The 22826-nt window shown below is 41.3% G+C and overlaps 1 protein-coding gene across 3 annotated transcripts in view; it reads left to right on the top strand.

Annotated features, from left to right (window-relative positions):
- CERKL (CERK like autophagy regulator) overlaps window positions 1-22826 on the top strand; it is an 85131-nt gene that overhangs the window by 11282 nt on the left and 51023 nt on the right. Inside the window, exons 2-3 of one of the 3 annotated variants that reach the window (XM_075829534.1) lie at window positions 2983-3102; window positions 16896-17135. The exons of 1 other annotated variant lie outside the window; for it this stretch is intronic. In XM_075829534.1, coding sequence (XP_075685649.1) covers window positions 2983-3102; window positions 16896-17135 — 360 coding nt within the window. The remainder of the gene's footprint in view (window positions 1-2982; window positions 3103-16895; window positions 17136-22826) is intronic. One more of the 3 variants, XM_075829537.1, reaches the window with a different exon arrangement.

Genomic DNA, 22826 nt, shown 5'->3' with positions numbered 1-22826 from the left:
CAAGTGTGGCACAACCAGTTATTAGGTCTAGGGGGACAATTAGTTTTTTACATGTGTGAGATAGGATTTGAATAAATCTCTTTATCTTATAATAGGATTAGTTGAATGATCTGAAACTTTTAAATGTGACAAATTTGCAGAAATAGTAGAAAACAGGTGAGGAACAAATACTTTTTCCCATGGCCTGTTCACATCACCGTTGCCCTTCCATTGAGGGGTTCCGTCGGAGGTTTCTGTCGGGTTAAGGGTATGTTCACACACTGAGCCAAAAACTTCTGAAAATACGGAGCTGTTTTCAAGGGAAAACAGCACCTGATTTTCAGACGTTTTTTGAGCAACTCACGTTTTTCGCTGCGTTTTTCGGGCCGTTTTCGCGCCGTTTTTGGAGCGGTTTTCAATAGAGTCTATGAAAAAACAGCTCCAAAAACGTCCCAAGAAGTGTCCTGCACTTCTTTTGACGAGGCTGTAATTTTACGCGTCATCTTTTGACAGCTGTCAGACGACGACGACGCGTAAATTACAGGTCGTCGGCACAGTACGTCGGCAAACCCATTCAAATGAATGGGCAGATGTTTGCCGACGTATTGGAGCCGTATTTTCAGGCATAAATCGAGGCATAATACGCCTCGTTTACGCCTGAAAATAGGTCGTGTGAACCCAGCCTAACACCTCAACGGAAAGGCAAACGGAAACCTACGCTTCCATTGAACTCAATGGTGACGGAAACCTAGCTAATGGTTTCCGTCTGTCACCATTGTGACAGGGTTCCGTCGTTTTGACGGAATCAATAGCGCAGTCCGACGGAAAGCTGCAATGGAACCCGTGAACGGAAACCAACGCTGATGTGAACACAGCCTAATGACCCCCAGCATAGCTGTGAATGCAGCTCTAGGCTATAGTACATGCTGCAATTCATGATCAGTGCAAATAAGTAATATAATGAATGTAAGTTACTCTACTTTTCATGAAGATTGTATATAGATTATTTCTGTAAAATGACCCTCGGGGGCGGACAGTTTTAATAGAAGAGAAAAATACAAAGGACTTAAATGTTTTTTTGTTACCATTTCAATGCTAACTTTAGAGTCTTACAAATGCATTTACCATCAATATATCCATATAGTCTACAGAGTGGCTGGAGGACACTGTTCATGAGCTCTAGAGAAAGGTTATTTGAAGTCAATCTACTGTATGTGATAAACATCTGCCATCTTTATTATTAAGTTTGACCATTATATTGCCTCCCGCTCTACGTATAGTTATTTAACGTACATCAAGTTCTGAAGACATCTCTTGCTGTTTTTTCTCCTAGTTGATAATGTAGCTATTGTTTATTCCCTTAATTGTTTAACAGGCATAGAAAATATTAATGATGAAGAATATTTTAGTATAAGCAACATTCACCAATGTCACAATGGTTATAGAGGTTTTATGAGATTAGAAAGAAGGGTCTGTTTTGTTGTTTGTTTTTTTAACCTAAAATAGCGCCTCTCCTGTCCATGGGCCATGTCTGCTATTGTCAGGGCTCCCTCAGTAGATCGAGATAAATGGAGAAAAAAAATAAGGATAAAATTCTCCAGCGCTGTCCAAATGTTGTGGAATTGAAGCATTCAATCCAAGGCAAGAAGTTTAAATGAGATATATGTTTAATGGATAAGAATGCTACGCGTTACGAGATCGGACCGATCTCTTCATCAGGCAAAGAAACATTGTTTCACTTGAATAGGAGCAGAGCTGCAGTTCTGCAGAACGGCCGCTATGTAGTGGTTGGATCCATCTTCTCCCGACTACTGCATACCGTTCAAAACATCCAGCGCCCGGAGGCAGCCGGAGTGGAGGATCAGTGTAGGGTCCGGGTGTCGGACCCCTATCGATCATATACTTATGAGCTATCTTGGGGATAGGTCATCAGTTGTTCGGTCGTGGACAACCCCTTTAACCCCATATGAATTAGAACGCCAGTTACAGTACAATTCGAGTGGATGTATTCAAAACCCCATCCACATGTAGCATAAAAAATCCTCACTGAAAGCAGAGCATGATGCAGATCTTAAATCTGTAGCATGCTCACTTTTGTGTGGACGAAGCAGCGGATTCCCAATGGTAATTGTCTGACGCACCCCAAGAAATATACCACTGTCTTTTCATATTTAATCCTTGTATATGATATCCTAAAGGGTAACTAAACTTTAATAAACTTTTTTTGGAAAGCCGAGCAAGTGGTGCACGTGCTCAATAGAAAGTTTATGGGCCCGTACACCGCTCGCTCGGCTTTCCGAGGTAAGCCGATCAGAAACTAAGTGGCACACGAGCGCTTCTGCCTCTTGGTTTTAGCCATAAGTGGAGGTCTCAGTGCTCGGCCCCCACCGATCAAAACTTCTGACATGTCAAAAGTTTTTTTAAAAGTTTAGATACCCTTTAATTCTAGGAAAATCGACCTTTGTTCTAGACATTTTCCAAAACCTCCCATTTTCCTATAAACTGTAGGTCTCGGCTAAATCCAGTATTATTGATGCCCCTTTTGCTGCGCACAATGCAGAAACAGAATGTGTTGTGTATTTGATACATATATTGCTACACAGCCATAAGGAAGTGCTGTTATTTTAGACACCAACTGATTTCATGATAGTGTCACATTTCCTGCACATATGCCTATGTTTTTGCACCGGTGACCCCTGGAACATCTGTTAGGTTTGTGGTGGTATCTGAAGTTTCATGTGACTTGTTTCCTATCCACTAGCAGTTTCAAAAACTATCTGCTTCCCCATAACGACTTATTGCTGGTAAATATTGTCAATATCTGGATTCAGCCATTTGTCACAAGACACCCGATCCGCCAGGATCCGCAGCATTGATGTTAAACGTTAATCATTACTGAATCAATAGTAAGGAAGTGCGCACATGAACTGAACATGAAGTAATTGCATTGTACACAATCACTGTGGTGGCACAGATTCCATTATTCTAACAATCTCATTTTAGGTATGATTAACCTGGACAGAGAACAAAATATGTATTTTCGGATTTTTAATGGCATGCTTGTTCTGCAAGGTATCTGTAAACAGAGGAGTGGGGACTGTGCCACCATGGAGAGCAGCAAAGGTAAATGGCACATAGGATTGTTGCATTATATAAACATTTCCAGTAAGGGCTCATTCAGACGAACGTGAATAACGTACGTGTGCTGCGCAGGGAAATCACGCGCAGCACACGGACCCATTGATTTCAATGGGGCCGTTCACACATGCAGGAGTTTTCACGCAGAGTGTGTCCGTTGCGTAAAACTCACTGCTTGTCCTATATTTGTGCGTTTTTCACGCACCTATCGCCCATTGAACTCAATGGGTGCGTGAAAATCATGCACAGCACATGGATGCACATCCGTGTGCTGTGCGTGATTTCCGCATCAATTCAATTGAAAATAATTTAAAAAAAATATGTGCTTTGCGAGTGCGTGAATAACGCATGCCACTCGCAAAGCACGGATGCAATAAAACAACACACACGGACCAGATTCACGCACGTGACTCTGATACCCTCGTGTGAATGTAGCCTAACACTCTTATGGGAAGGGAAGTCTTATCATGCTGCACCCTATATTAGCTTGAGATGGGAAATACTATGTTTGAGTCATGTTTAACCGTATGGTTTTTAGAGATACACTACCTAATGACTACAGTCCTGTCAGCAATGTTGTCAGGTAACATGTCCCTAGCAATCGTGACAGCTGCAGCCACCGCTAAGGTCAGCAATTGGCTGCAACGGTCACGAGTCGATGTGACGTCATTGCTGCAGTTCTGTAAACAAGAAAACACTGGAGTGAAACCCTTTCCCCTCTTGGTTTGCTTTTTCTTGATCCCGGAGAACCTATTTAAAGCAGCACTCTGGTAAAAAATATCTTGGCCCCCATTTGGAAAGTTAGGGCAGGTAATCCTCTTACCAAAAGCTTTATTGTTGAATTCTCTTCTCCTTTCCGGGCACGGTTGCTTCCCGCTCTGTGATTATCCAAATCTTACAGCGTCTGCTATGTGGACCGGAAGTCCCTTTTACTATGCATTGCTATGAAACCCTCAATGTGAGACTCGTAGGATGCATAGTGAAAGTGACTTCTGGTCCACACAGCAGACTCTGTAGGATTTGGACAATCACATTGCGGGTCGTGTGACATAATGACAGTCTAGAACGGAGAAGATAGTTTGGCAATAAAGTGCCCGGTAAGAGGACTACCTACCCTACATTTTTCTTAGATCTACCTGTCTAAACGGGGGCCAAGATAAAAAAGAATACCACTAAACTGAGTGCAGAGAGGTGTCATGGAAGCTTGACAGGATTTGGGGGGGGGGGGGGGTTTGTCCTAATTTGGCTGCCATTCTAGCGTTTTATATAATTAATCTACAAAAAAAATTGATTAACTTTGTAAAATGATTGCATTACTTATGTTCTACTAATTCTGAGTTACAGCCTGTTTTATAGTCCAGAGCTGTATAGACAGTTCTGCTAGTTGTCACTGGGAACAGTCAACAGGCTTATAATAACTCTTATAATGTAATAGGACAGTTTGTTCTTCCTGCATCCGGTTACTGTATAGTATCCTGGTGTAAAGACCCCAAATGCAATATGCAATCACTAAAGTAGCTTTATGAAGACATTGAGCCAGCAAGGAATGCTGGGGGATTTCAGCTGTTAAGCCAGCTATATTGTGAACGCAGCTCTGTGCTATAATAAAGGCTGTAACTCAGGATCTATACAAGATAAAGGGGTTGTGATTAGAAAGGTCCCTGCTTCTGGGACCTCTAGCAATCCGTTATCATATTTTAGTGAACTTGACATGAAGTGCACAATTTCCCTGTAGCTCCCCGACTGGGGAACTTAATCATTACACAGAATCTGTTCATATCAATGGACTGTCCGTGTAAGCATGGATGCGTTGGGTAGTCCAAAGAGAGATGTTCTTATTTGAAAGTCTTTACTCTTTACACCCACTTGACAGTCAAAGGCCCCTTTTGCATATTGGACACCAGAACTAACGGCTCCGATATCTCAGGAACGGTGGGGGATAGAAGAAAAAAATAAAAAGCAGCAGAATCTGTGAGGCACCTGCAACCTAACTGAGATGGCAGGTGACAGGTCCTCTTTAAAGAAGCCACCAGAAACCAGACAATAGGAACAAAAAACAATGTTAACTGAGGCTACACGACACATTTCTTTTTCTTCTACTACTTTCTGATTATTTTTTAAAATAGTGAAGAACCTTGTTGAAAGGTTTTGTACATTTTTGCAAGTTTTTTTTTTGTTTTTTTTAAATCCATGTTTTTTGTGATTTTAAACATTTTTTTAAATTGACTTTTGTTACAAATTTTGCTTAGTTTTTCCAATACAACTTCTATGTATAGAGAATGCAGAAAAGCTGTATGTGAAAAACTAAGCAAATAGATATGGTCACAGCCAATCAGCTCCAACGCCCTCATTAACATGTAACGCATATAGTAGATTAACGTGTATGCTTGTATCACATACAGATGTAGCCACCTGTATCTTTACTTTTAACGCATTAAATACACAGTGTCAAGGGACTTTAACTTGACTTTTTCAATGACTTTTGCAATGACTTTTTAATGGCTTTTCTTGTGTGATATCACGCTGCAGAAAGTTATCAGAGTCAAGATAAACTTGGCTACATCGATATTCACTGACAGTTGTGGTGGAAAAAACACTGTAGTCTCTTTTCCATAATGGTGATTTTGCTGATTTGAAACCTTTTTTAAATTGACTTTTATTACAAATTTTGCTTCGTTTTTCTGATGCAACTTCTATGTATAGAGGAGGCAGAGAAGCTGCCACTTCCTAGATAACATTGAAATGATCATTCACACTTTGAGTAGTATATGAGGTGCTCTCATTTCTACAGCTTTTTCTGGCGGGATTTATTATCTCTGGCTATCTTATGATGGCCGCCCGCCGCCACGGGGCTGGGGATTTTCTGACTGCATGATCTTCTTTCATTTCCTGTAAGAGTTTGATTTTAGTGAAATTGCACACGTGTGGCTGCAGTATAATCCTTAGGCTTGGCAAGCTTCATGAAGGGTATCTGACGTGCATGGAAAAATAATAGTACAGGGGCAAGTTTTATCCAATATTTTAGGTATCATTGAGTTAAAGGGCTTGTCCGAGGGTTAAACAAAGAAAACTAGCAGCAGCAAATGCTATAAAAAAACAGTACTCACCTGTTAACCTCTTAAGGACCAGGCCAATTTTGCTCTTTCTTTTTTCTTTGACGTAGTTATGAGGCTTTGTTTTTTTTCAGGATAAGTTGTACTTTACGTAGGTGCCATTTTTTTGGTACATGTACATTAGCGTTTAATTTAGATAAATTTATATTTTGGTATTTTTAGTTTAATTTTTGCGGCAGTTTTTTTGTTTTAATTTGACAGCAAACACCGTTCATCAAGAATGATGCTTTAAATTTATTGTGCAAGTTGTTAGTCGTGACGTTACCAAATATGTGAGTATTATTTAATGTTTTGGGACATATATTTAATAATGCTTATTTATTGTAAAAAAAATTGCATTTGTGTAAAAAAATGTAAATATATATTTTTTAATTTAACTTTTTTTTATCCCATAGCAGTATTTTTAATTTTGATTTACCTTTGTTATTAACTATAATGTAGTTGCCATATATCTATATGACAGTACATTAACTGTGTACAGATAGTACATAGGCAGTTGTTAGGAATATGATCAGACAGCCCTGGGGTCCTTCAATGGACCCTGCACTGTCTGCCCATAGAAGGTGTGGGCCTCGATCGCGTCACAAGGATGATCAATCGGGGTCACCCCATTCTTTCCCTTTGAATGCTGCGATAATCTTGGCACTGAATGGGTTATATGCGGAGATCAGAGATTTCTCTGATGTCTGCCGTTAGAGCGGGGCTACGTGTGACTAGCATATTGTATGATGAGCATACTCGTCATTTGTCGGCAACAGGTTTAATCTCCCACAGCTCAGTATCCATGCTCCAGCTGGTCTCTTTTTTTTTTACTTTCCAGGAGTGTCGATGCCAGCATGTCAGCGCTCCTGAAAAGCAAATAAAGATCGACAGGGGACCATTCAAAGCGTTGGTGTTGGAGCAAAATGTAACAATTTTTATTTTTTATAACATTTGCTGCTGCTCATTCTATTTCTTAACTCTAGAGCAACCAGACTATGTTCACAGTAGCATCATGGGTTCCATTTATACAAGATCCATGACAGATATGACAGATCCATTTTGCGCCAGTTCCTGATTGATCCCATTGACTTATCATGGGTCCGTCAGGTTTATCGTTTTTCTCCCCGAACGTGTCATAAGATCTGTGTCGTTTCATTTGCTGTTTTGTCAGGATTGTGGATCCTATCAGCTACGAGACCTGCGTTCCTCAATCATTTACTGACATATATATATATACCTGTATATCTAAAAAGAGATTAAGAACAAAAGAAGCAATGGAAAAGTGACGAAATCTAACCAAATGCCAATGCATTTTGTCTAATAAAGTAGCAGAATAAAGTAGCAGAACTTTGCTTTATTGCAGGGAACTATTCTATTACCTACAGTGAATTGCACAATTATATAATGTAAGCACTTAAAGGGGTTGTGTATGGTCCTAAATATTGACCCCTTCATAGTTCTGTGACTGTCAGTGGTATTAAAGCTCTGCCACATTCAAGTGAATACCAGACACAGCCCGTAGATGAGAGCGGTCGGCTACTAGGGATATGCCATTGATGTTAAGGCCCATGCAACCCCTTTAATACTATTGCTATGCTCACACTTGCATTTGGACTTTCTATCAGGGGGTTTATTTTTGATAGCAAGAATAGCGCAGCATGCAGCTTTATGTTATAAACTCAAGTGTGAACAGAGCCTTAGGTCCCTAACATTCATGTATCACTCGCACCAAAGCAGTTGGATGGGAATGCTTCGTACACTGATTAAAAAAATATGAGGATAGAGTTACTAGGCAAAATGGGACATAATTCTGCCACAAATTGGCGCCAAATTTATTATGTGTTTTAGACACTTTTTGCAGCTTCCTAGACCGTTTTTAAAAGGGTGTAGAAAAAAGTGGCATGGCTGAGAGGAGTCAGAAAATGCTACACCGTTTGCTAATATTGTGCACCAGTTTTTGGCTCAAAATATTGATGTAATTACTCCAGCCATGGGGTGGCATAAGAAAGAAAAACTGTCTAACATGTCTATCAAGATGCATCAAATTTATCATTCATCGTGTGCCACTGTGACAGATTTGACGCAGTTTCTGCCTGACTGGTGTAGTTTTAATGAAAATTTTTTGTCTGAGGACAAAATAGTATTTTAGATAGATGTTTCCCTACCTTAAGCTAACACCAACCTCATTGGGGACAGGAACAGAGGTGAAAGGTGACACTGTCTGTACACCGCTGCACAATATGTTGGGCGTAGAAAAAAAAACCAACATACGTACCTAGGCCTTTGTCATGGTGACGCGGCTATCCGGTCCGGCCTCCCTGGATGGCGCTAAAGCCCATGTGACCGCTGCAGCCTGTGATTGACTCTAGCAGTCACATGGGATGAAACGTCATCCCAGGAAGTTAGACTGGAGGAAAAAGCAGGTAGTTCTGGGTAGGTATGAATATTTTTTGCGGCGGGAATCGATGTGATTCCGATGTAAAAGTCGCAACACTTGACTTTCTGTTGCAGGTTTTGCATTCCCATTGCATTCAATGGGGAAAACCTGCAACAGAAAAGCAACAAAAACGCAGCATAAATTGACGTGTTGCGGTTTTAAATCCCATCCATTTTACTGCTACTGTTAATGCTGCGGAGTTTCCACAAAGAGTTCCATTGTGGAAATTCTGCAGCATTTACGCTACGCGGGAACCCGACCTAAAAGGAACGGCCATGGGGGTAGGGCTTCTTACCAACCCACAGAGCAAAAGGAGAATTTAGAGAATAAAAACCATCATGACTGCGGCAAGGTCAGGTCCCCATGTAGAATTTGCTGCAACAAATGCCACACATTACTGACAGTTCTATCCATTTAGCCTGTGTCAATGTAGGAATGCACGCAGAAGATATAAGATGGGACGTTTTGTGGTGGCAGATGTTTCAGTCTCCACCATTTCACGTCTCCTAGAAACTAATCTTTTCAGAGTACAAGCCAATTCCCAGAAAAACAAACATCAGCAGATAAAGGGCATAAAATCCGTGACATCAGCATTAAATACCTGTAATTAAATGTACTGTTCTTTTTGTTGAAACCGGAGTACTTGTTGTGGTATAGGGGATAATACATTATATACTTTATGTATTAGCTGACGGGGCTGATGGTTTAAAAAACATGTTTCTCCAATGTAGAGATATAGAAAAATATTTGATTCTAGGTAACCTCCCGCTCTAATAAGCCAAATGAACAGCACTGCATAGACATTACGCCAGCGTTTTTTTCCCAATGGTGTGTAGTGCCCGGTGTGTAAAACAGATCCCGCCAGAAGGAAGAAGACTGTTTCTCTAGTGCCTACTATATATAGGTTTGGCTATTAATCCAAGTCATGTTTAACCCCTTAATGACCAGGCCTGAAAAGGCCGTCATGACTAGCTAATTTTTTTCGATCTTGCCTCTTCTTTCAGCAGCCAGAGCGTTCTAGGCAGCAGTGGGGGCATTTTAGTGTATGGTGGCAGCTAAGGGGGCATTATACTGTATGGGGGAATCTATATGGCATTATACTGTAGGGGGGCAGCTATGGGGGCATTATACTGTATGAGGGCAGCTATGGGGGCATTATACTGTATGAGTCAGCTATGGGTGCATTATAGTCAGGGGGCATCTGTGTGGGCATTATACTGTATGGGGCAGCTATGGGGCATTATGCTGTATGCGGCAGCTATGGGGCATTACACTGTATGGGTAAATTTGTTCAGGCATTATAATGCATGGGGACTGTGTGGGTATTATACTGCATTGGGACATCTGTGTGGACATTATACTGTATAGGGGGCATTTGTGTGGGCATTATAATGTATGGGTACATCTTTGGGGGCATTATATGGTATGGTGGCAGCTATGGGGGCATTATACTGTATGGTGGCAGCTAGAGAGCATTAGCCTGTATGGGGGCAGCTGTTTGGTATTATACGGTGTGGGAGGCACTATGGGAGCATGATACTGTGTGGGCTAAATCGGGTATGTATGGGCGGGGATTGGGCGGGATTAGAGGCATGGCTTAAAAGGAGAAAAATGTGCTGCGGTGCACTGCGAGCGCCGCATCGGTTGTCCCTCTTTGGGATACTCGAAAGTCGGAAGGTATGCATTAGACCTTTTCGTCGGAGGAACCCATCAATGGAAAGGCAAACGGAAACCATAGCTTACGTTTGCATTGCCATTATTTTCAGTGGTAATGCTCCCGTCGCAAATGGTTTTAGTTTCTTTTCGTTTTGTTTCCGTTTTTTTCGTGGAAACAATAGTTCGGAAACCTTACTATAAAGATATATTACAAAATCAATCGGAACAGAATGTATTATGGGAAATACAAGTATTTGCTAAAACGGATTTGTCAGGAAAACGACATAAAATCCCATGATTTTTCTAAATAGGTAATGAGCGAGCGCATGTAATACAACTGTTGATTCACAAATGAATTGTAAGACCTTATTATTATAACCCTTCCGTGATTATCTAAGTTCCTCCATCGTAGCATCTGCCAAGCGAATATCTGCAATATAAAAGTATCAGCAGCGATATCCGGTTACTCACAATAATTACGACCATCTCGTAACACTTACTATGGCGCTAGGTGCCATCTGTTCTTGAGGTTTAGGTATTCTGTTGGTTATAATGTTATTTAATTCTATACCAAATTGGCAAATCTTCATTGGGGGAGACAATTTAATTGCACGGCCCACAGATAATCTCTTTTTTGCAGGTTGAATATTCACAGCAATAATGAACACTTCTGCCAACACCATTTAGCAAAGGTTTAACAAAAATAGAACAGTGTTCAGCCCTTAAAAATAACTCTTACTGTAAGCCGAGGTTCTGTCTGAATCAATCTTGGCACATCTGTCTGATGTAGACCGTAAACAGGATTACGACAGGATTTATCTGCTTGACGCTAATTGTGCTTGCGGTTTTTAAACATTCCTCTTTTATTATAATTTTTTTTTTTTTTATTGCATGAAAAATAAGCTTCCCTGATAAATCTCTACCGGCATGTATTATGTGGAGATTTATACCGCACTGGGTTTTGAAGCAGTAGGGGGATCCGAACACGTTTTAGCGTAGAACGACTTATCTAATCTTCTAATAATTAAGAATATTCAATTCTGTTTGAATGTACCACACGCTGGGTAAAGTCTGTGGGGGCACATAACCCGTACCTATGAATACACACATTTGTAAATAGAAAATTCATTGCTTTCTGGCTAATAGGTTGAATCACATTTACATAATTTGGTGTTTCCTGGAACAGTCATCAGTTTTTGGGGCCTTGACAGACTGAAAATAGATTGCTCTAGGCAAATTGCTTTATTTCAGCATTTGTTACATTATTGTTTGAAAAAATCATGTTATTGTTAATGATGTAATATTTTTGGTTTATTTATTGATCTTCTATATTCAGATTTATTTTTGTTTTTTTGCATGGAAAACTGAGCCTATATAAATATATTGAATTTGCAGTAAATGTTATTTTTCAGTAAAAGTGGTATTCCCGTTTTAGCATAAAAAGAATAATTTTTTTGTAAAGTCCAAAGCTATTACATTTTCCAAACTTTTTGCGGCTTTCCTGATCACTGCTTGTCGTCAATCAATATAAACGCGGTTTTGTTGCGTTTGAAAACCGCATGCGGTCAACTGCATGCGGTTTTTGTCTCTGTAATGCTGTAGTTCTGTTGCGTTTTTTAAAGGAAATTGTTTATGGACATAGTTTTCACTGGTGTTGAAGTTTGTTAGGCGCTTCCTTTTCAGGACGGATTTTATCCACTGGGAGTAAACAATGAAAGTTCCTATTGAATGAAAGCAAGCAGAGATCTTGAAAATCATGAGGAATTGATACGGAAAGTATGCTACGCTACCATATCGACACTCTTAGAAACCTTAAGGCTATTTTCACACAGGGTGGATACGCTGCTTAAAAGCACACAGCCTATCCGCCCTGTTCACCAGTGATTGGCTGCAGCGGTCACATGGGATGAAACATCCCAGGAGGCTGGCTTGGACGAAGAAACGCAGGACTTTAGGTAAGTATAAGAATTTTTTTTCTGAACTGTGTTTTTTTGCGTGGAATTGATGCTTTTCCGCCGCAAAAAACGCAACATCTGCTGCTTGTTGTGGGTTTTACCTCCCCAATGAGTTCAATCGGGAAATCCGGCAACAAATAAGAAGTGTTTACGCAAACACAATTGACATGCTGCGGATTATAAAACCGCACCGCAGGTCAATTTCTGGGCGTTTTTTTCGCTCAGCATTTACGCAGCAAGTGGATGAGATTTGTTCAAATCTCATCCACTTTGCTACTACTGTATTATGCTGTGGATGTTCTGCAACAAAATCCAATGCGGAAAATCCGCAGTATTTACGGTACGTGTGAACTTACCCTTAGGGTATGTTCACACACTAGACTAAAAACGTCTGAAAATACGGAGCTATTTTCAAGGGAAAATAGCTCCTGATTTTCAGCCGTTTTTTAAGCCCCTCGTGATTTTTGCAGCATTTTTCACGGTGTTTTTGGAGCTGTTTTCAATAGAGTCTATGAAAAACGGCTCCAAAAACGTCCCAAGAAGTGACCTGCACTTCTTTTTACGCGCCCGTTTTGAAAAACGGCCGCGTAAAAAAACGTCTTGTCGGAACAGAACGCCGTTTTTCCCATTGCAATCAATGGGCAGATGTTTGGAGGCATTCTGCTTCAAATTTTTCAGCTGTTTTTCGCCCGTTAACGGCTCGAAAAACAGCCGAAAATAGCCTGTGTGAACATACCCTATGTGTGCACTAACGTGTGGTCGTACTTGCTTTGTATTTCTGCAGCGTAGAATTGGGCATGTTTACAGGGTGCTCCAAAAAAATGACGTGTAAACGTGCTAGCGTTTCTTGTGATGCACTTTTTAAAATACAGACATTTTTGACGCGATTTCCATATTTTTTTGTGTGGTTTGTGCGCGCTTTTTGTGCTTTTTTTGGCACACAATTAAATTCACAATTCACTATGAGAACATTTGGCACGTTTTTGCGGTCAATGAATTGACCTGACCCTTTTTTTCTTCACGACACGGTTTTTTAAATCTGCTTGTGTAAAAATGTATGTACTTACTGCACACTTTCCCATTGACTTGAATAAGAAGCTTAATAAAGCCTTTGCTGATGCGTATTTAGGTGCGTAAAATGTGCCAAAATCGACATCAAATATACGCAGTTTGAACAGGGCCTTATGCTGTGGAAAACTACAATAAATTCCTATGAGCAAAATATTCTACAATGCAAGAACTAGAGAAAACTGTCGGTGTTGCAGAATATTTTTCCCATAGACATTTATTGTAATTTGCCGCAGCATTTTTTTGCTGCGGAAATACCATAAAAGTTTGCCCTGTGTGAGCGCACCCTAACAATTGCTGCTCTGGAACAGTTCACAAGTACAGCAGTTTTTCTTATACTCACATTAGTGCTTCGCCCACAAACAAGTCATTTACCTATTATGTCTTGTACTAAACACTCTTTTACATTCACCTTCTTGGCCCGGGTTCCCGCGGGGTGGATATGCTGCATAAAAATCCAGTCTGGGACCCGCAGTACATTCCATCCGAAAAATTGCAACGGAATTTCCGCTGCGTGAGAAAGACGTTTATACTGCCCCCCCCCTCCCCCAGTCTTCTCTGCGCGTAGTCCGGCCTGATACGATGACGTTGCAATCCATGTGACGCTGCAGCCTGTGATTGGCTGCAGCAGCATCACTTGGAATGAAACGTCATCCCAGGAAGCCGGACTGCAGGAAGGAGGAGGATGTATTGGGTAAGTATGATTGTTTGTTTTCCGTAGTTGTAATGTTTGCGGCGTAATCGCTGCGAATACGCCGCAAAAGTTGCAACACTTGGCTTTCTGTTGCGGGATTTGCATCCCCATTGAATGTGGAAAACCCGTAACGGAAAATCAACTAAAACGCAGCATAAATTGACATGCTGCGGAATTAAATCTCATCCACTTTGCTGCTACTGTCATTTCCACACGGAATTCCGTTGCGGAAATTCCACAGCGTTTACGCTACGTGGGGCCAACGTTGCAGAAAAAATCGTATTGTTTTTTTTTTTTACCACTTCTTTCCGCAGCGGAGATTCTACCTGTAAACCAGTGTACTTTTACGCAGCGTATCCTCCCTGTCTGTCCCGACCCTTATACTTTCTAGGGATCTGACATTTTATCTGTGTAATAGTGACTTGTTCCACTTGTAATGATCTGGCCACTAAGTATACAATGCTTGCCTTGGTTCCCAATAGTTTCGTTCTGGTAGGACATTGTACAGCTGTCTTAGTCCAGATGACATGTACTACTACAGTTATATCAAAACTACCCAAGTAGCCATCTTTATCTTGATTCTGATAACTTGTTGCATTGTGATATCACACAACAAAAGCCATTAAAAAAATGCAAGTTAAAGTTTCTTGACATTGTGTATTTAATGCATTAAAAGTCAAGATAAAGATGGCTACATCTCTGTACATGACTTCACCACTTAGGGCTTTTCGGTTTGGAAAATAGTAGCCTAATGATGGGGGAGGCAGCTTCCAATAAAGCTATCATTGTGTCTCCAAGGTAACAAACATTAGGAATGATCTAAATAATTTGGTTTGAGTCGCTGTGTATTTTACAGTGAGCTTCTGCCCAGCATGATATTCATAACTGGTGGCACTTAAATAATAAGAAATAGACCATTCTCTCTCTGTGACTGTAGCACGTAAGTCCGCTATTACCAGGTAAGTGACATTACTCTCCTCAGTGCCATTATTCTCTTTTCTTAACTGGACCACTAGACTCGTCAAAGTTAATTTGATATCAATGTAATATGACAAAACAGTAACAAACGTTAATAGAGATCACAGTAAGAAGTCACAGGATTAAATAATACTGTTCAGACTTTTAGAAAAGTTTATTGCTACCAGATGGGAGTGCGATTCTTCCAAAACTCATTAGTTGCGCTCCTTTCGGGGTCCAGATAAATAAGCATTGTATATGACATTATCTCTTCTATGCACGTGTGAGGACATAGCTATACATTAGCCTTATTACATTTATAGATGCCGGTTTATATGCACTTAGGTTTCAGGACCACGTTGTATATTGTAATAGAGAAATTCAATTTGAACTGACACGAATCAGCTAAATTGTACTTACTTCTATGTGACTGATTTTTGCCCCCATGTTGTGGTTTGCCATGTGGAACTCTGCATGGGGTTTTATGCTGTTTATTAGAACAACGGCCATTAAGTTTATTATTTCTACATATAATGTCCATAAACAGATTTGTTCTTATTGACTTGCGGTATTATAATTACACTTTGTGCGGAGGAGAGCAATTACTCATGTGTGTGTGTGTGTGTGTAATATTTATCTGCCTACATCCATTTCTTATCTATAGGTCTTTATATACACACACACACACACACACACACACACACACACACACACACACACACACATTGTAATGGCAGGAAGGAGGTGAAGGGAACAAGTGAGCCCTAATCTACCCACCGCCCTGTCCCTGCCTACTTGCAACGACCCGCCCTAGGCGACGGGGTACAACTTGGCGGCGGTCCCTACGCTGTCTAAGTGCAAGGAGTACAAACAGGGAACACGCAAGGGAATACAGTAGCCCACGGAACGCCGCGAGGAAACGGAGTGGTGAATGAGCCAGTCAGGATCAGGAAGTAGTGGAGTATACAAACGGGAGCACGGAGCAGAAGCAAGCCAGGGGCAGAGCAACGCAGGATAAACGGAACTGAAGCAAGGCAGAAGCACGGCAGAAGCAGGCTGGAGCAAGGCAGCAGTGGGGCCAGGAATCCAAGAAGAATAACAAGCAAGGAGGAAGAGAAAACGGCAGGTATAAATGGACAGGGGGCGGAGCTAACTCTGACTGACCAGGCCGCGATAGGCTCTCCCACTCCTGAGCCTGCCATCCTGATTGGTGGGAGCAGGTGTCAGTCTCAGAGGTCTGGCCTCAGGTGTCGACTGATTAATCCTGGGAGTATACCCAGACGTAGTGCCTGGCAGATCCTTTACACACATATATATGTATAGCTAGGTATCCCAGTACTTAACACAGCGATCACTTTTGGTGAAATGTCTTCTATTGAATGAGTACCTGGGCACAGCTTCATCTGCTACAGCCCCATCTTGATCCTGATCAATGGGGGTCTTGGCGGGCTGTCCCCAATCAATCACACATTTCTATCTTATCATAAGGAGAAGTCATTACTGTGCTGTTCTGGAAAAATCCCTTTAATACTATACTAATAAATGATCACACATCTTCACTATAGCCCTGTTTAGGTTTATCGGTGGTAGTGAGTTGGATTTTGACAGATTGTATGGTTTTCTTAGGCTGTGTTCACATCAGCGTTGCTTTTCCGTTCATGGGTTCCGTTGCAGCCTTCCGTCGGTGGAACCCATGAACGGAAAGCCAAACAGAAACTAAAGCTTCCGTTTGGATTATCATTGATTTCAATGGTAATGCTTCCGTTTACCTTGGGTGGCACTTTGTTGGGCATCACAATATTTTTGTGCATCAGAATTCTTTCTTACATTTATTTGTATGTTTGTTTCACAAGGCCATATAGACGAGCTTTATGTTCTATAACTAACTTATGTCTTATGTGCCCTCTCTTTTACAGGCAGCTCGAAAGTCATCCCATTGCCTAAAGAAGAATCCATTGAATTGAAGGACATATTTTCAGTAAAACTGAAAAGACGCCGATTGGCAGGGCAGTTAAAGGGTGGCACTTTGTTGGGCATCACAATATTTTTGTGCATCAGAAAAGGAAATAAGCTAAAAGAAAACTCTATTGATTTTCATAATTTAAGTGAAGACTTCTGTGATATTTGGCACCGACAATTAAAGGAAATTTTAAACGGTAAGTTACTCCTAAATTATCAATAGTTATTAAATGATATTACAGTTTTCAAAATTAATTCACTCACATTATTTTCTGTCTGGGGGAAATATATCAACAGATTTATTCCAGTTTTCTGGCGTTAAAAGCCGCAAATTTTGGTGCACGCCATGGTTGCGCTAACATTTTAGACTTCCCTAAAGTGGCAAGAAAAGGGGTGGGGCTTAGCCAAAGGTGTGCGGGGCCTCCGCAGAACGTCAGATTTTTCATAACTTATGCCAGAAACTGAAAGGAGGGTGCATCATGTGACAGGTCACTTTACAGGGGGCAGACTTTGATGGTACTCCACCAGCACAATTATTTGCCAGGATTGTGTATAAAAATTCGAGACATTTCTGGAAAATTCAGGACTGTTGGCAGCTATGGAGTTACAGTCTCTGGGTTGTAGATAATTGATAATCTGGAAGTCACAGCTTTTCCTCTACTCCAATGAGGCAAGATAATGGATGAAGCTTTCCATCTAGATATCGAATAGGAAGAAGTGGGTGTCTTATGTTCTGGTGGCGTATCAAACCAAATTTTGGGTGTATTTTTTTTTTCCCCTCTGGGGGGCTTGTATCTTTGTGTTTGGGTTTTTACTGCTGTTTTAGGGTTACACGTTGAACTTACACTGACTGTATAGCACAACAAAACGATCTAAGCCATGTTAATGGAGTGGTAATAATTTGTCTTCTTTAGATAGCTCTGCTTAGTTACCACAGACCAATATCTATGACAGTCTATAATGGGGTCAGATTTACCTAAGTAAATACTTTGCAGCGTAGTCTCCCGGGCAATGTATAATTTACTTCAGATATGCTTTTCTTGTTTGATGGTATGCCTTTGAAATATAAATTGCTTGATTTGTAAAGGTCTTGAATATTAATTAGAAAATATGGTTTTAAAGTCATTTACCCGAGCATATGACACTGTGTTCTTTGTAAGAAAAGATACATCTCCATCATGACTCGGTGAATTTCGTTGTATGTTGTAGACAGAAGTATACATATACAGTGCTGTGAAAAACTATTACTTCTATTTTTGCATATTTGTCCTACTTTTTAATATTAGACAAAGATAACCCAAGAAAAAAACAAATGCTGTTTTCAAATTATATTTAATTTGCTGTTCAGTCCTACCTGGCCCTATGTGAAAAAACAATTGCCCCCTTAGCTAAAATCAACCAGTTAACCAAATTCAATTGACAATTGGGTTTAATTTCACTAGCCAGGCACGATTGCTGTCAGACCTGTTGAATTTAAGCATCACTTATATGGAACCCGTCTGGCAATGTGAAGCAGCTGGAAGGTCTCAAAAAGCAGCACATGATACCACACTCCTAAGAGATTCAAATACAGATGCCAAACAGAGTCATTGAAATCTACCAGTCTGGAAAGCGTTACAAAGTCATTGCTAAGGCTCTGGGACTCCAGCAAACCACAGTGAGAGCCAATATCCACAAATGGAGAAAACTTGGATCACCGGTGAACCTTCCCGGTAGTGGCCGGTTTACCAAAATTTGATCAAGAGCGCATGGATGGCTCATCTAGGAGGTCACAAAAGATCCCAGATCAACTTCTAAAGAACAGCAGGCCTCACTTGAGTTAAGATCAATGTACACTAATCTACAATAAGAAAGACACTGGGCAAAAATGGCATCGATAGGAGAGTTGTGCAAACCAATGCTAACCATAAAGAATACAAAGGCTCGTCTTGCATTTGCCAAAAAACATCTAGATGACCCCCAAGACTTTTTGGATACTATTTTGTAGACTGATGAGTGAAAAGTAGATCTTTTTCGAAGAAATGGGTCTAGTTACATTTGCCGTAAAGCTAAAACCGCTTTCCACCATAAGAACATCATACCACCAGTCAAACATGGTGATAGTAGTTGTCACGGTATGTGGGTATGTGGACCCACTAGGCCGCACCGCCGTAGCAGGGAGGCAGCTGGTAAAACAGGGAACCCCAGCAATACAAAGTCCCGCACAAGGGTACCTCGATAGATCAGCCAGTGGCCGCAGTTCTGGCACGGATGGAGGTGGGTGCAGCACATAACGCCAGACGTGGCGGATGACAGCAGGTGCCGCAGGTTGCGACAGACATGGCGAATCCCACTGGATGTGGCAGATGACACTGGACGTAGCAAACAACAGCAGGTGCAGTAGACACGACTCCAAGTAGTAGGCACAGGAACAAGAACACAGCACGGGATACAGGAACATGTAACAGGGCACGGGAAACACTAAGGGACCATTTGCAAGACAGACTTGGGATATACTAACAATGCTCAGGCAAGGATCAGAAGGGCTGGGGTCTTCTTATTGCAGGAGAAGAAAGTGTCGCCCTCAGGCGACAAGCCTAATTTCCCAACTACCCAACAATATAAATTAAAAGTAAATCTTTATTAGCTACTTATAGCAAGACGACCACACACACAAATTTAAAATTCTCACTACCAGAAGACCGGATGACAATATTTTGCCTGTGGTGCAGGCATAAAGTAGCTACCGATAAGGTACGCATTGACAAGTGTAGTAGGTTAGATTGCTTGACAATAGTCAACTAAATAGATAGCATAGTGAAACCGGTCAGTGGTAGGAATTAAAAGGAATTTGAAAGCCCCCCCGACATGTTTCGCTACAGAGTAGCGTCCTCAGGGGTACACGGGCTAATGGCGACGCGGCAAGATTAGTGAGAATTTTAAATTTGTGTGTGTGGTCGTCTTGCTATAAGTAGCTAATAAAGATTTACTTTTAATTTATATTGTTGGGTAGTTGGGAAATTAGGCTTGTCGCCTGAGGGCGACACTTTCTTCTCCTGCAATTCATTAGTGTGCCTGCCAACTACCTGGGGTCTCTTTCATCTCTCTGGGGCCTTCTTATAGTCCAGGAAATCATGTGAGTTGATGATGATGATTGTCTTCATGTGCTGGCCCTTTAAGAGTGGACACAAGCGTGCGTGCGCACCCTACGGGACACAGTGGACCAGAGCGAAAGTGAGCGCTGGCAGCTCCTAGGAAGGAGATGGAGACCAGCGTTTACAGAGCCATGACTGCGGGCGTCAGAAGGTGAGTAGACCCGATGGCCCGCGGCCATGGACGCTACAGTAGTGTGATGGTCTGGGGCTATTTTTCTTCTGCAGGAACTGGACGACTTGACATAATTGATGGAACAATGAATTCTATTCTCTATCAGAAAATCCTGAAGGAGAATGTTCGTCCGTCAGTTTGTGACCTAAAGCTCAAGCGCAGTTGGGTTTACACTAGCATCTAAGACCGGTGTTCTCTTCCTATTTTTTCAATAAAAAAACTATGGTTAAAAAAATATTCTGTCTTCTGGGATTCATTCACGATTTTAGTTTTACCTACTGCAATGAGAGCTGTAATTGTTTACATATTGCTGTCAGTTTGACAGAAAAGGACTAAGGCCCCTTCTACACCGGCCAATTATCGGGCAAACGAGCGGTCACAAAATGCTCGTTCCCGATAATTGCCCTGTATAAACAGAGCAACAATCAGCCGATGAACGAGCAAACGCTTGTTTATCGGCTGCATGTATAGTTTACGCAGCCTAAAATATTATGGTTGTCGGCAGCTCATCTCCCTTTGTAAACAGAGAGACGCGCTGCCGATATGTATAGAAATGATGGGGACGAACGATCGGAGTAACGAGCACTCGTTCCCATACATTACTGATAATTGCTCGCCAACGAGCGCCGATAAACGAGCTGTGCCGTGTAATGGGACCCTTATACTTTGTTTAGTCACCGATTACTTGGTTCATGGAAGATAACGCTGGAGCTTTATGTTTTTGTTGAATCCAGTGTATCTTTCATAGATGGTTCCTTAACATTTAGCAATCTTTTCCTCTTGCTTGTCTCTAATATGATCCACATTTACTGTTTATTAGATACCTCTTAAAGGGGCTGTTTAGTTTAGGAAACCCAACAAATCAGGACCCCCTTCTAATATCTAGGGTAGAGAGCAGCTTCAAAGAGCGTCTTTGGCTCTAGAGGACCTAACAAATCCTTACATTACGCAGACAGCCCATATATGTCAATGTGTAATGCTTCATTTCCCCTGTGGTCGTGCTGTAGAGAAATTAAACACTTGCTGCTAAATTCACAGAGTACAGCTGAGCGCTGAGTCCCAGCAGTTAGACACCTTGTGATCTATCCTCGGGAGCCTTTCTAACGAAAAGGGATTGCCCAAGCAGACAACCCTTTTAATTGTTCAGAAATTTAAATCAAGTTTTTTCTAAAGCACATCTCTCTAAATTAGAAAATAAAACAGAAGCACAAGAGATGTCATTACTTTGAAATGTGACAATATATTACAAATCCTTTGGTGTTTATTATATTAAAAACAGTGAAATTGAATTACAGCTGGAAAGCAAGTGTAATCACAGTCATATATTTATTTTACTGCAAGAGACGGGTGTTTAATAGTTTGTAATGACTGTTTAATATGTCGCTCGAGTGAAGACATTATGCATAATGGTTATGTGGCTAACAGTGGATATGAAGTCAATTAAATGTAGAATTGCAATTATAGCTATACTAATGTAATGCCTTCTCCATATTCATTCATCTTCTAAAACATAATAGAGGAATTTGTACGCTTTTCTGCATGTATCCTCATTACTCTGGTCCTGCTTAGATAGTCCGGTGTAGCTATAGGTACTGCAGAGATTGCCGTCACACCTGGGCCATTGAGCCTGAGAGAACCCAAGTGGTCCCTCTGCCCCATATGAAGAGACAAGTACTAAAAATAAAAAAATCATGTGTGATCATTGGGGGGCCCGGTAACAGATCTTGTATTGGGGCCCAGATGCTTCAATTAAGCCTCTGGACTGGGTAAAATGGGGGATGGGGAGGATTTTTTCTTATATAACTTAGAAGAGGGATTCCCTTTCAGTGTTATGTATATTTTTTTATTTTTTTAAAGGTTAACTAAACTTTTAGAAAAATTTTGACGTCATAGTGACTTGTCAGAAGTTTTGATTGGTGGAGGTCCGATCACGGAGACCCCCACCAATCGCTAAAACAAAGTGGCAGAAGATCTCTGTTAGCGCTGTGCCGCTTCATTTCTGATTTGGCTTTCCTCGGAAAGCCGAGCGAGCGGTGTACAGACTCATAGACTAAAGTTTTTTGAAAGTTTAGTTACCGTTTAAGTAGTGCTAATATTACCTGTGAACCCCATCCCGCACCTTGGATAGTAATTAAGTCAGTGTTCGGCTTCGTTCACATCTGCGCTATGGTATCCGGTAAAATCGCAGACACCCCGACGGAAAGCCGACGGAACCCATTGAAGTCCATGGGTTCCGTCGGCCGCTGACAGTGTGTCTGTTATGCAATGGAACCGTTGCTTCCGTTATTCCCTTGTTCTGCTCCTCTGAGGGAGCAGAACAACAGAATGTCACAAGGCAGGTGTGAACAAAGCCTTAGTCCGTGTCAATTAGTTAGTCTCTGTTCATATCTGCGTCGAATGCTCGGTTGGGGGCCTCCGTCGCAGATCCGGCAGGTTCTACCGGAGACCATAGCGCAGCATGCTGCACTATTGTGTCCGGTAAAATCACGGACACCCTGGCAGAAAGCCGACGGAATCCATTAAATTCAATGGGTTCCGGCGGTGTCCGTTGTGCAACGTAACTGTTTGCATTATTCCCTTGT

Source organism: Rhinoderma darwinii, chromosome 6 (assembly GCF_050947455.1).
Source record: "Rhinoderma darwinii isolate aRhiDar2 chromosome 6, aRhiDar2.hap1, whole genome shotgun sequence".
Lineage (NCBI taxonomy): Eukaryota > Metazoa > Chordata > Amphibia > Anura > Rhinodermatidae > Rhinoderma > Rhinoderma darwinii.
Note: the sequence above shows the minus strand (reverse complement) of the source record. Positions and strands in the feature narration are given on the sequence as shown.